The 15,000-nt window shown below is 42.2% G+C and overlaps 1 protein-coding gene across 1 annotated transcript; it reads left to right on the top strand.

Moving 5' to 3' along the window:
• Window positions 1-7,465: 7,465 nt before the first annotated feature.
• LOC115006166 (urea transporter 2-like) lies at window positions 7,466-14,211 on the top strand. The gene is made up of 6 exons (XM_029428244.1): window positions 7,466-7,776; window positions 8,082-8,245; window positions 11,341-11,491; window positions 11,924-12,113; window positions 13,084-13,212; window positions 14,013-14,211. The coding sequence occupies exons 2-6, from the start codon at window positions 8,108-8,110 to the stop codon at window positions 14,209-14,211; spliced, it is 807 nt and encodes a 268-aa protein (XP_029284104.1). The 5' UTR covers window positions 7,466-7,776; window positions 8,082-8,107.
• The last annotated feature ends 789 nt before the right edge of the window (window positions 14,212-15,000 follow it).

The raw sequence follows: 15,000 nt of genomic DNA, 5'->3' as shown, positions 1-15,000 counted from the left end.
GGTGCGAATTTCATGTGTTGTTAACAGATGTTTTACAGCCCAAGGAGACAGATGAAGGGATTGAAAAACTTCCTTTTGATCTCTCCCATACCACCCCCTCTCGCTCTCCCCAGTTTCCCTTCCATCTCAATCTCTCTCAGTCTCCCGCTCTGTGTTTCTTCACTTTTATTTATCACTGTGCATTTCTACATCCTCTCCTCTCGCTCCCCACATCATCTTTCAGATGCAGCTCTTGTTACTCTACTCTCTCTGCCCTTCTCATTACATTCCTGCCATGGAGAGCCATCAGTCACACACACACACACACACACACACACACACACACACACACACACACACACACACACACACACACACACACACACACACACACACACACACACAACACACACACATCTCTGAGCCTGCTCTCTTTCCTCTCTACTGCCATGTTGTAAAACCACAGCGTTTGTATATCCTCGATCGATTGCCACTCACTCCTCATCCTTCTTGTCAGTCTTTTCATCACATTCTTCCATCTCACTTTGATATGCACACACATCCACACATGCACTCATACACACTGCAATATACAATAACATACAATATGACGAAAATAAATGAATTAATAAATAATTGAGGGAATTAAAGACAACACTGACCTTAGATGCAACAACATGCCTCACTTACCAACTGTCACTGCATGACAATTAACAACGTGGCCGCGCACACACACACAAACACACACACACACACACACACACACATACACACACACACACACACACACAAACACACACACACACACACACACACACACACACACACACACACACTCACACAATTATGTAATTGTGTTTTTTTGTTTAAGTTTATATGCACAATTTAATTGCACACAAACAAAACAGATAACAAATAAGAGCAGGAAGAGGCAGAAACCCACTTATTTGAATCTTCCACCTAAATAATGTTAAAATGAGACGGTATAGAGAACATAAGAATAGTATCCAGAAAATAATCAGAATAGTGATGCAAACTATTAGGACTAGATATCATAACAATAAAAATAATTATACATAGGCCTATTTATTTAAAAGACAGGACATTTGATTGTGTGCGTGTGAATGTGTGCAAATACAAAAATGTAAAGTTGGGTGTACTACACAGTGAATAGTTTTCATTGATGCTGTTCATGTGTTCCTTTAACGCAATCCCTAAAAGACTTCCTGCACAGCCATTAAAGTGATTGCTGGGATGTCGGACATTGTGAAGCTCACATCCGATCACAGAACACTTCGGTTATAAAAGGCTCTTTGGAGTTCACGGGTGCCGGGCTCGCTGGATTAGCAGCTGAAGTATGCTATTGTGGTTCATGCTGTTTGCGAGCGGCTGTTTGTGCCACAACTTCATTTGCATAAAATTCAAAGTGAACAAAATCTTGCACTTTCAAACGTTCAGTTCAAGCAGCTGAGGTACAAAAAAGCAAATGATTCTCTGTGAAGCTTAACAGTTCAGCCTCTTTGGATTGTACAGAACCAAAATCCTGTTAATGAATGTAAATGGAGGCTCCACATTGATAGTTCTTTTTACACCACTTTTCTATCCTCCTCGTCTTCTTGTTCTCCAGATTGAGCAGAGGCCACCTTGATTTGAGAGGGTAAGTCTGGGCCAGGAGCCCCAGAGACAGGAAGCTGTTGTGGGCTTAGTGGAGGCTCTGGTTTGTCTGCCATCCTAGAAGTGTTGAACAGACAGAAATCTGCTATATTAAAATTCAATGGAATTTGCTTTCCTGGTGCAGTCTTATTGCATTAAATATGCCACATTACAATATGCCACTTTAAATTAATTTCTAACTTGACATTGCATTGGATCAAGAGGAAGTGCAGAGATGGGGGTCGGTAGAGTTAGAGAAGCAGAGCAGGGTCTGACAAAGGGAGCGATACACAAACAGCAAGCAGACACACACACACACACACACACACACACACACACACACAAATGCAGAGTTGATCGTTAGGTCTTAGTCTCCGTAATGATCCCTTGTCTTCATCTGCTGCTGGTGGTTAACTGCTCAGCCGCTGGAGGGAAGGTTATCGGCCGGCTTGAAATATATCAAAATATTTTTGGATGAGCAGCGTTGGGTTTTAAACCAGGTCACAAGACAATTCAATGAATTCTGAGAGCATGTTGGATGCGTGGACGGATACTGTAGCAGAAGATGGGGTTAATCGAACATGTAATCTGAGATCAGTAAGGGAGAAAAATGCTTTTTATTCAAAGGAGTGGCACAGTATTATTCATGGGGAAACAATTTGATCGTATGCCCAGCATAACCTAAATGTCTACTTTAGGTGTAAATGTCGAGTGTGCCACCTTCCACTGGCAATAAACTTCAGTTATAAAACTCAAATTCATCCAGTTAGCTTCCCTAGTTTACTTCCCAAATGGGTTTAGAAGTAAAGGAGAGAAATTGTTTTTCGAGGCAAGAACATCGCACACATCTCACCTCTCAGGATTGCAAGTTGAAAATACAGGAAAACAAAGTAAAAGCCCAAACGAGAGATGTGAGTTTTCTCTCCAGCTAGGCTTCAGATTATTTATTTATTTCCATTCAGCTTTACTTTTCAGCAGCAGCTCAGAGGAAGGAAGATAAAATGCTGATCTAACACGTGGCCTTTTGGGGGAAAGCATCCCAAACTCCCTGTCAAGCTTTCACCGAAAACTGCTGTTTTCACAGCCTGAGATCAAACAGCTGACATAAGCTCAATAACAAACTATTTTTAGATCAACGACTTCATATCGAGACTTGGCTGGATATTTTTAATACAGATTACACAGTTTAGACTGAACAAAGTCTAAATTCCTCTCATGTTTTATTGAGTTATTTGAATAACTGATATTTGAATAAACACTTGGATTAAAGTACCAGTCTGTTCTTTCAATAGAGAGAGAAGGGATGACCTGTTACAGCTGCAATACAAGGATGAAACATTCATAACATGGTGCAGGCTATGCACCTGACACTACTACCAAATACCAATCCTACCAAAAATACAACTTGATGTGAAACAAAATGAGAGAAACCTAAAGAAGTGAAGTGGTAAACTAAAGTAAAGGTTTAAAGTGTGAGGTGCTGCATCAACGCATTGGACTATGTGGTCAAATCTAGAGAGATTCAAACATTTACAAGCGAAGGGATGAACCTCACTTACTCTTCTTTAAATGTCAAAGCAGCTACATCCCCTTAACTGGATCAGAACTATTGAGTTTAAATTCATTTACGTTATAGTATATTTGATAAACAGTATAAATAAACATCGTAAATACATATTACATGTCTGAAAAGAAGTATACACTTATATGGTCCTACCCCTTTTTCATACCCTTCACACTGCACTGAGAGTTGGGGTTAAGCGCTAACTGAAGGGCACTTCATCAAGGGAAATTATATTAGAAACTGTTTGGGTCTGGTTCAATTTGGCTTCTGTGATTTTAACCTTGGGGTGTCAATTGGATCCTACAGTTACTTTGCTGCAGAAAATTCAATTTCATCTCTAGATAAAGTCAACCGGAGTGGTTGATCATTTCCTATTTCTAACCTTTAAGACCACTCCTCCACTACAGAGAACAAGGCTAAAGTTGCTGCAAATTGATTAAAAAACAACCTTGGGCTGGATTTTGTTTTTACACAACAAACACAAAAAGTTTCGAATTTTCGAGTTTTGTTTGTAAACTAGATGAAATTATGGGTGAAATGCTCCTTTTGAGAAATAGTTAGCAATAGTTTGACATTTTGGGAGACAAGCTTATTCATGTTGTAATGGAAAATTTCATGTGCCCATGTTAAATTTTAATTGTTTAATACTTGGTTAAATGAACTTCTGTCTTTCCCCATTATTTCCTTGTAACTTTATTTCTTCCCACCATATTCTTCTCTGTTTATCCCAAATCTTCTTTCACTCCCCTCTCTACTCCTTGTTTCATTTTGTCTTTCTAACACCTGCAACTGTGGTAACTCTCCACAGCTCTTCTCTACTCCCTTTCTTTGTGGGCCAACTATGGCAATCTTTCCCCCCCTCCTTCTCCTTTCTGTTTTTAAAATACAGGAACACACTTTCTTCTGGGTTCTTCCTCACGCAGACTGCTTGCACTCTGTATGATTGACGATCCTATTTGCAAATAATAAATATTCCAAAAACAAGTTAACTTCTCAAGAATCGTCATATCAGTATTTTAGACTTCACTGGTAATTTGTTTAAGGACTTGATTAAAACTTCCACGACAACGTGCTGAGAGTTGATTGAGAAGATTCCACTCTCATGTATGTGTGTTAAATAGCTACAGCCAGCACCCTTTTAACTTAGCTCACTAGTTTAAATTAGATTCATTTAAATTACATGCATACTCACATAGCCATACAAATGACAACAGACTGAAAAGCACAAACTAATTTGAATTTATCTACTTTTTGACCCAAATACTCTCCTGGTTTGAGTTTCTCTTCATTCAAACAGCCTGCGTGTCACTGTAGTTAAACAGGCTCATGTCTATAAAAAAAAACACCCAGCTAATCCATGCAGTCCTTCTGTATGCACAGCACACAGCGGATGCATCACAGCAGGATGAGGGGCTCAGTAGTCTCAGGTGGTGAGTCAAAACCACACAGATGTTACTCACCGCCTCCATGTTGTCTGCTTCCTCTTGGGTCGTATATTAATTTGATTGGAGTGGAGGGAGACATACAGAGTAAGGGAGGGACATTTAAAACTCTCCTCATAGCTGTCCAAACCGTATTATATTTACTTTGGCTGTGGAATCAGGCACCATCTATCAGAACTGAGTTGTTGTGGTTCAACTGCAACATATTGACCATATCAGTCATTAACGCATAGACTACATGCATGCATGCAGGCACCTACGATGACTCTGGGAAATCAGTAACAATCAATCAGTGTGTATGTGTGAGTCAGAAAAATAAAGAAAAATAAATCACCTTGGAGGGATATAAAGTAGCTACATAGTTGCTAGTCGCTGTTAGTTCCAAGATCTGCAGCTTGAATGTAGCCTAAATATTCATATTTGATCGTAATATCCCCAAGTCATTGTGTCATTTTTCCAAAACAATGAACTTCAAATTCTGCGTAGGATGTTGTTCATCATAATGCAGTTGCAGGAAATATCATGCCATATAGCATCAATATCATGAGTAATCATCATGGGGAGGGGTGAAACATCCTTTTGTTAGAGAAGCTATTATTCCCGTGCTTGAACAGAAATGCAGTCATATCAGTAGCCAATTTAAGAAAAAACTGGAATAAAGTAAAAAATAGTGTAAAAAATCCATCCATCCATCCATCCATCGTCTACCGCTTATCCAGGATCGGGTCGCGGGGGCAGCAGCTCCAGTAAGGAACCCCAATCTTCCCTTCTCCGGGCCACATCCTCCAGCTCCGACTGGGGGATCCTGAGGCGTTCCCAGGCCAGTGAGGAGATATAATCTCTCCACCGAGTCCTGGGTCTTCCCCGGGGTCTCCTCCCAGCTGGACGTGCCTGGAACACCTCCCTAGGGAGGCGCCCAGGTGGCATCCTTACTAGATGCCCGAACCACCTCAACTGGCTCCTTTCAACGTAAAGGAGCAGCGGCTCTACTCCGAGTCTCTCACGGATGGCTGAGCTTCTCACCCTATCTCTAAGGGAGACGCCAGCCACCCGTCTGAGAAAACCCATTTCGGCCGCTTGTACCCGTGATCTCGTTCTTTCGGTCATGACCCAGCCTTCATGACCATAGGTGAGGGTAGGAACGAAGATCGACCGGTATATTGAGAGCTTTGCCTTCTGGCTCAGCTCTCTTTTCGTCACAACGGTGCGGTAAAGTGACTGTAATACCGCCCCCGCTGCGCCGATTCTCCGGCCAATCTCTCGCTCCATTGTCCCCTCACTCGCGAACAAGACCCCGAGGTACTTGAACTCCTTCACTTGGGGTAATGGCTCATTCCCTACCCGGAGTAGGCAATCCACCGGTTTCCTGCTGAGAGCCATGGCCTCAGATTTGGAGGTGCTGATCCTCATCCCAACCGCTGCACACTCGGCTGCGAACCGATCCAGTGAGTGTTGAAGGTCACAGACCGATGATGCCATAAGGACCACATCATCTGCAAAGAGCAGCGATGAGATCCTCAGGTCACCGAACTGCAACCCCTCTCCTCCACGACTACGCCTCGATATCCTATCCATGAACATCACGAACAGGATTGGTGATAAAGCGCAGACCTGGCGGAGGCCAACATTCACGGGAAACGAGTCCGACTTACTGCCGAGTATCCGGACACAACTCTCGCTTTGGGCGTACAGGGATTGGATGGCCCTCAAAAGTGACCCCCTCACCCCATACTCCCGCAGCACCTCCCACAGTATCACCCGGGGGACCCGGTCATACGCCTTCTCCAGATCCACAAAACACATGTAGACCGGATGGGCGTACTCCCAGGCCCCCTCCAGGATCCTTGCAAGAGTAAAGAGTTGGTCTGTTGTTCCACGACCAGGACGGAATCCGCATTGTTCCTCTTCAATCAGAGGTTCGACTACCGGCCGAACCCTCCTTTCCAGTACCTTGGAGTAGACTTTACCAGGGAGGCTGAGAAGTGTGATACCCCTGTAGTTGGCACACACTCTCTGGTCCCCCTTTTTAAATAGGGGAACCACCACCCCGGTCTGCCAACCCCTAGGCACTGTCCCAGACTTCCACGCAATGTTGACGAGGCGTGTCAACCAAGACAGCCCCTCAACACCCAAAGCCTTCAGCATTTCTGGACGGATCTCATCAACCCCTGCGGCTTTGCCACTGTGGAGTTGTTTGACTACCTCAGTGACTTCCATCAGGGAAATTGACGATGATCCCCCATCAGCTTCCAGCTCTGCCTCAACCATAGAGGGCGTGTTAGTCGGATTCAGGAGTTCCTCAAAGTGCTCCTTCCAGCGGCCGATAACCTTCTCAGTTGAAGTCAGCAGGGTCCCACCCTTGCTGTACACAGCTTGGATGGTTCCTCGCTTCCCCCTCCTGAGGTGCCGGATGGTTTTCCAGAAGCACCTTGGTGCCGACCGAAAGTCCTTCTCCATAGCTTCTCCGAACTTCTCCCACACCCGCTGCTTTGCCTCTGACACGGCAGAAGCTGCCGCCCTTCTAGTCCTTCGATACCCTGCAACTGTTTCCGGATATCATGCCATATAGCATCAATATCATGAGTAATCATCATGGGGAGGGGTGAAACATCCTTTTGTTAGAGAAGCTATTATTCCCGTGCTTGAACAGAAATGCAGTCATATCAGTAGCCAATTTAAGAAAAAACTGGAATAAAGTAAAAAATAGTGTAAAAAATAAAGTATAAAATTGGTCTACGGAGGCCTAGTTGCACTGATCTGACTCTCCGGAGATGATACATGTTTAAATGATCGTTTGTTCACGTGCACTGGCCAAGAGTCAGGGGGGCGTGGCTAGCAGTTAGTGGACACGATATGAACAGCAATGCTATCAAATTAAGGATCACCTCATTATGGGTTAGGATAATTAGCATTATTGTACCTCGGCATAGTTTAAAAAAAGTTTGCAGCTGCCTTAATTAATCCCTGACCTTAACGCACCACCCAGCGAACACGTTAAGTGACCAAATCAAACGCACCTAGCATGTTTCCGTAAAGGAGCGCGCTGTGTCTGGCTAATGCTAACATGCTAACATGCTAACATGGATCAGAAGTTGAACATGGAGCAGTTAGAGGACATAATGACGTCCAGACAACCCTGTGAGTACAAGAGCACGCTCTCCTCTGCTTTAATATGTGTTTGTTTATACTGGTATTACATATCTGTGTTGTTGCCTTGGTGGTGTTTTATTCTGCTGCTGATTCAATTAGAAGTGTTTTAAATGAAGTGGCCTAATAATGCTGGGTGTAAACATTTCTTTAAAGTTACAGTAGGCCTACTTTTACTTGAGTGGAATATTCTAGTACTCTTTCCACCTAGCTGTGTATTCAGATAGAAAGAGGCAGCACAGTGAGAAGATGAGGGGTAACCAGTGGCAACAAGGACTGAAGGAAGTGATTTGCAGGGATGGTGAGAAGGCCATGAAGGAGAATGGAGCTCCACTCATCACCCAGAGGGCTCTCCTCCCATCAGTTCCTCCCCCCTCCTCCATGTTTTTACTCTCCAATGCTTTCCCTAATAGACTGTGAAGAAGAAGAGCCTGTTGCAATGATACTCATGCTTGAGAAGGTAATGTTATATTATGATGGTGTATGTGTGTGTGTGTAAAAAGTCAGGTTTAGGGTGATGTTCGAGTAACTGTTGGGGGTTAGAGCCAAACGAACTCTGCGTGTGCGAGATAAATAAACTTTAAAAAAATGTTTTGGTTTTTGCTACTTTAAGATTTTGTAGATGTTTTGGTGGGCAAGAAACCCTCTTTGAACAAGTAGTCAGTTCTTACATTTTCACCTCCTTCCTGCTTCCAGCCTGCGATTCACAACAGCAGATGAAAGAGAGAGAAATGTCCATCATGGAAACAGATGGTCTATCTTCTAGATAACACAGTAATCCTATGCCCTCCCTATTACCACTGTGTTTACACAGCAAAATAATTGGTGAAAGTTGGAATGTATTAAGATGAGTAGCCTCTCGGTGTTGTCGGTGAAACTGAGGATAAGTACCATGACGATCAGTGTAAAAATAGCATCTTGAGGTCCAGATGGGCGGTAATTTCAGATGTTATCAGGGCCGCATGCTTCATTTGCTGTGGATATTTGGATTATTTCAGCCAGTTCAGTAATTAGATATTTTAGTGGCTTTGGGGAGTTTCTGTGAACTGATCCAAACGCTCACATTAGTTTTGATTTGCTATCTTTTTTTAATTAATAAAATAATACAGGCAAATATATTTGTGTCCCTGATGAAAACTGAGCAGTTGCTGGTCCTCCTGTGTTGTTCTGTTCTCGCTGAATTTTAATGCGACACTACTGCTATTTAGATTGCTTTTTTTGGAGTCAGGTAGCACTGCTTTCATCTATTATATCACCTTTTCTCTAAAGACACATTCAACTGTAGAAATGCATTTAGCTCATATAATGGGACTTTAACTGTGAACAAGAACTACATTTTGAGAATGTAGTTCAGTGGTTTGAGCATCTGCTCTGCGTGTTCTGAAGCTGCAAGGTCTTCGCTTTGATGCTCTTTGCCCTTCTCTTGTGTTCAGCCACTCAATCACTTCAGTGAAATACACATAAATGATAAATATTGCAAATACAAATCCAACCTTTTGATAACAATTGCTGAGTTTTTTTTTTGGCAGGAAGTCAAAACAAAGATTGAGACATTGGAAAAAATAACTCAAAAATGCGCCGAAAGCTTTATTCGTATCTTAAATACAGCAATAAAAAAAATAATGAGGACGGGCCTGGACCTGAGCCTGCTCTGACGTTGTACAAGTATGAATGAAGTGAACTACGTGACTACTTGAATGGACGCTGGTCAGACACAGCTCGGTCTCCGCTCGCATACATCATCATTTACTCGATCACATATGAACTACGTCACTGCCAAAAAACAAGATCTTTGATTGATGAAAACAAGTTTGTAAATGTAAGTTTAAGTAGTACATGTTATATGCTGTGAATTAGCAGTCTATGGTTTTGCATGGCACTTTATGTAATATAAAATAAGCATGTGCATTAAGCATAATATGCTCTTACACATGCTAAATGCAGGAAACAGTTACTGACGGTGGTGAAAATGTTTCTTTAGATCAAAGGTCATGTAAAGTCATGCGGTCAGTATTCAGTTACTACACAGAACACTGGTAAGACATTAGTGCACAGTAACCTATACTTTACCGTATAGCTCTCTGAGTCTGCTATGTGATGCATTCAGGAACCTTTGGTCTGTTAGAAAGAGTCTTAAATGGAACGGACACACACTATACATATTGAACATGAATATTAAAATTGACCGTATCTACAGTATGGAGGCTTGCCGTCATGTGGTGTGTATGTGCGGCTGCATGTCTATGGGTTGCACATTCACAAAACAACACATTTGTGTCGGCTTTCAACGTTTACCTGCATCTCTTCCTCTTATGGCAGCCCACTCCGATGTGTATGCGTGTCCATCTGTAGCTCCTTTCCCCGGCTTCACAGTCTGTGATTGATGGAATGATTCAAGGAGCAGAGACAGACCGAGGGAGGCGGATGTATTTATTGAAGCAAATAAAAGATGGATAGGGTGAGATGGACGGAGGGAGAGTGTGGGTGAGAGAGAGAGGAGTTGTCAGGGGTTCTTGAATGGCAAAGTAATTTCCACCTGCAAAAACAAGGCTTTTGACTCCCTGCTGCACTGACTCAGACAGAGTGAAGAGTTCCTGTCTGTGATATTATCTGACATGCTGTCATTGCCTTCACTTACAGCACCTTGAGTCTGCTAACAGATGTGCACCAACGGACATGCACACGCACCTACACGGATGCACGCACCTCCCGGAAGTCACATTTTTGTGTTTCTCCCTTGGAAGTGAATTTAAAGCATTTCTCTGTTATTCATGTCATTCAGTGAGTTACAGTATGGTGTCACTCCCTGGAGAGAGGTGACAACAGGCGGTAGAGCTGCAGGTATGCCTGCACACAAACATCTACATTTCTTTTTCTCAACTCTTCTCAAAATGGAAACAAAATAAAAGGCAGAAGCAGTGTGAGTAGCCTGCTAAAAACTGACAAAGTCAAACGTAAAATAGGTTACTCTCAGAAGAATCTGCAGTCAACTACATTTTCCTCTCCTACATCAATTTTCTCAAAGAAGGCAACGCAGCAGAGATAGCTGGGTTATATATTACACCGTTCGGAAAGACTTGAGATAACAGAACACGCACTAATGGCTTTACAAATGAAGGAAAGACAAACATTCATGCCTACGCTGCAATAAAAGCTAGATGAGTAGCTTAAATGGGCAAACAATAGGTGAAGAGATGTCACAGTGAGGCTGGGAGAGAAAGGGGACGAGGTGGTTGTGAAATTGGGAAAGAAATAGCAAAGAGTTTACTAATCTTCATCTCATTGATCAGTCCAAATGGCGTTGGACTTTGTTCTTCTGTGGAGAGGCCGGTCGAAAGCTGAGTGAATACGTTACCCAGCCCAACTAGTTTTATAAATCATCCCCTCAAACCTCACCGGGGAGGAAAGAGGGAGAGGAGGAAAGCGGGAGAAGGGATGACTGAGAAGGAAGGGGAGTAAGAAGAGAGGAGCGAGTAGAACAAAAACGAAGCAACAAAGTAAAGTGGAACTCTGGGGTTTTCCAACATTACTGCAACATATTTATCACTTTTCTAGCGGTGTGGTCCAGCAGCTACCGTGATGTGGCTGGATACCAAAGCGGAGGTGAAGGAGGCCAGCAGGAATCGGGCCAGCCTCAGTCAGCGTGTGTTGAGCGGTCTGCTGTTCTGTACTGGGGACATGGAGCACCTGGATAAGTACATGCAGGGTAGGAAAACTCTCCCGATGCAACACATTGTCTTACTTTAAAATTAATTTTAAAAGTCTGTACAAAATTGTACGACCTTTCATACAAATAAGTTTGGAAAGAGTGTTTTAGGTGATTTATGTGATTTAATTACACAACTTTTCGAAAAGAACAAGTTGCCAAACACTTGGAATGTGTTAAACTGCCATAGTCATAAATAAATGACTAAAATGCTTAGGTTGACATTAAAATATGCAGATGTAATCAGCCCACAACTCCCACGGTGAATGCTGCTGCACTCTTCCTCCAACATGAAACATAATTATCCTGATATAAATATCTTGATTCTTGTATAATGGCATCAAGTAATCCAGCTGAGGAATGTTTTGTGCTTCACTTTTCCTCTTTAGTTGAAAGGTTTTGGGGGGAAATGTTTTCTCACTGTGTCCACAGACAAGTTGTTTGTGCTGCAGCTGGCGGTGTGGGGCCTGAGAGGGGTGACCCGGGTGATCCTAGCCAACAACCCGCTGAGTGGCGCTCTCATCCTGGCTGCACTGTACTGGGCCTCCCCCTGGAAGGCGCTGCTGGGGACTGTGGGTGTACTGGCCTCGACGCTAACGGCTGTTATTATGGGCCAAGACAGGTGGAATCATATGAATATATACAGAAACACACACACATAGCATACGAGCTCATAAAAGTGTACATTTATATTTATATATTTAATGATCTGTGTAACTTAGAACCACACAACACAAAAATGTCCCTCATTAAAAAGCTGTCTGTTGCTTGGCAGCCGACCCCGTAATGCAAGCCCATAACCTTCTGACTAAAGTTGATCGAGGATTCTACTTAAAATTCATGAGAATAAGAGCTCCATGACTGAGAGCCCTGTGTTCACCCACACCCACTGCCTAGCTATTCTTATTTCAATCAATGTCCTAATATTTACAGTATGCCACGCACGGTATGATATGCTAATGCACAACCTTTTATTTTACGGTTTTAAAAATGATTCCAGTTGAGCTGGAGCTCCTAATGTTTGAGGCCTCTGCTCATTAGTTTCATGGGGACACGTGAAGATATGCTAATGTGTGGACCAAAAACTAATTATTAACATTTAAAAAAGTATTAACTATCTATCTAAATAATGTTTATAGATGCTTTTCAAATGATTTAACCTTTTAATAAGGTATTTTAATCATCAGTTGCAACTTTATAATTGCATCCAAATAATGTGTATAGACAGTTTGCAAACCAAATATGAATGATTAACAAAGTGTTACTAATATCTGCTCCGTCTATGTAATGTTTTACTAATTATTTGGTAATCATTAACAAATACTTAAAATATAAGAAATGGTCTAATGTGTGTCTTAAAATAACATTACTAATAATTAATAAGCATTATTAATGATCACTGTTTGTTAACCATAAGATATCAATTTTCCATTTATTAATGATGGTTATTATAAAGTAACAATCAGGACGTCACTGTGTTACTGATGCAAGATGTGTGTGTGTGTGTGTGTGTTGTGTGTGTGTGTGTGTGTGTGTGTGTGTGTGTGTGTGTGTGTGTGTGTGTGTGTGTGTGTGTGTGTGTCTGTGTGTAGTGCTGAGGTGTCGGGGGGTCTCCATGGTTTTAACGGCATGTTGGTGTCTCTGCTGATGGGGGAGTTCAGCTCGGCTGGAGACTGGTACGGGTGGATGCTGCTGCCCGCCTGCTTGGGGTCCGCTACATGGTGAGACACTTCAGAAGAGGGTAAATCCGTCGTTTTGAGCAACTGACTGATGGTTTTCCAGTGAGGACAGTCTCTGTATATGGTATGCCACACGAGAAGCTGCACAATATTACAAACAGTCCAGCAGTGTTCTTTGAAGTCTCTTCACTGAGTGACAAATTAATTCCAGACCAAGGTCTTCAAAGGCAAGCGATAAGAAAATGTCTCCGCTCCAATGACTTTATCGTTGACGTTTCAATCACCATCTGAAGTATTTTCTCACCTAAAGCTAAGTTTGTGTCTCCGTCCAAAACACACTTCACGCATCACTTCTTTGTTTTGATATTATTCATACTGAGTTCTTTGCAAAACAATGACTCGAGAAACATCTCCAGACTATAAATAATCGTTAATGGTTGCTCTACTTGTTATTTCAGTAAATCTATTATATTTAATCATATAATGAATCTTATTTTTGCCGGTTTTCTGCCAGAGCCTTAGTGAGTCACTGCAATAAACCGTAACAATATTCCCGTCTCCAAGGGAACCAAAAAACATTTTTACTGATGTCAATCAACCTGCAAGTATTAAGACTTGAAGCTAATAACTAAATACACCGATGGCCCTTCGCTCACCATAAATCAGGTGTGCCTCTACTTCACTCCCAACGTACAGTGTGTGAGAAATGATACCACAGTGAAGCCATTTTGGAAGGGCTCTGTATTTAGTGTGAATATGAGCAACACACATGTCTGCATGTAAACAAGCTTCATTTAAACCTGATCAGCACCTCCACTCTCACCCTCCGTCCCCATCTCCAGTGTCTTTCTGTTCAGTGGTCTCTCTCCGCTGTTGGACCGCTGGGACTTGCCTGTCGCAGTGTTTCCCTTCAACATCGTCATTTTCCTCTACCTCCTTTGTACCGGGCCAGACAACCCTTACTTCCCGCACCACCCGGCTACACCAGCGGGGCTGTTGGAGCCCAATGGCACCGAGCTCATGGCAGTCGAGGTGAGGTGATCCCACGTTAAATTAAATGTTTGTGCAGAGGTTGAGTTAAGTTACACAGAAGCCTGGAGGTTGCTGTTCAAAAGCAGAAGACTCTCAATAGAGTAGAGTCTAGAAAACAAATCTAAGAGAACTTACTCTGCTACGTTTTTGGGTTTTACCATAAGTGCTAGTTCTGTACATTCAGTTAATTTATCAAATACATTTCACAAACAAAGACCAAACTTCCTATGAATGCAAATGAGTTTATTGGAATAACAAGTAAATATGAGAACTGAGACAAACAGGACATAAGTCATAACTCCTTATAAACAGTCAAAGAAGTTATAATAATCTTCAAATGTTATTAATTCACTCTCCTAACTCTACAATTAAAGAGGGAAAAATGGAAGAAACCTCATGGAGTGCAACTAAGGAGACTAACTATAACTATATATATTTATATTTATATTTAAGACAGGCCGTGGTATATGCTCATTATATCACAGTTAAGGGGCTTGATACAACCCCCTTAACTGTGATATAAGGAGCATATATCACGGAGTGAGCTATTGCTTTTATAAAATGGTTACCAAGTGTGGCAATATGAAAGAAAAATACACACTCCAATTTAAATAGTTTTTATTATTAAATAATGATGTTCAAAATAAAATAGTCCCTCCGTTGCCTTCCGCACAAAACATAGTGCGAGGTGGTTGCTATGCAACAACACTAACAGCTAGCGAACATATTAGACAGACAACGTTGATCGATTATTTGGTCTACCTGCTCTTCACGTAGCTCTGCATGTCGTCTTTTAGG

This window comes from Cottoperca gobio, unplaced genomic scaffold (assembly GCF_900634415.1).
Source record: "Cottoperca gobio unplaced genomic scaffold, fCotGob3.1 fCotGob3_54arrow_ctg1, whole genome shotgun sequence".
NCBI classification, from domain to species: domain Eukaryota; kingdom Metazoa; phylum Chordata; class Actinopteri; order Perciformes; family Bovichtidae; genus Cottoperca; species Cottoperca gobio.
This window is presented reverse-complemented; position numbering and strand designations above follow the sequence as displayed.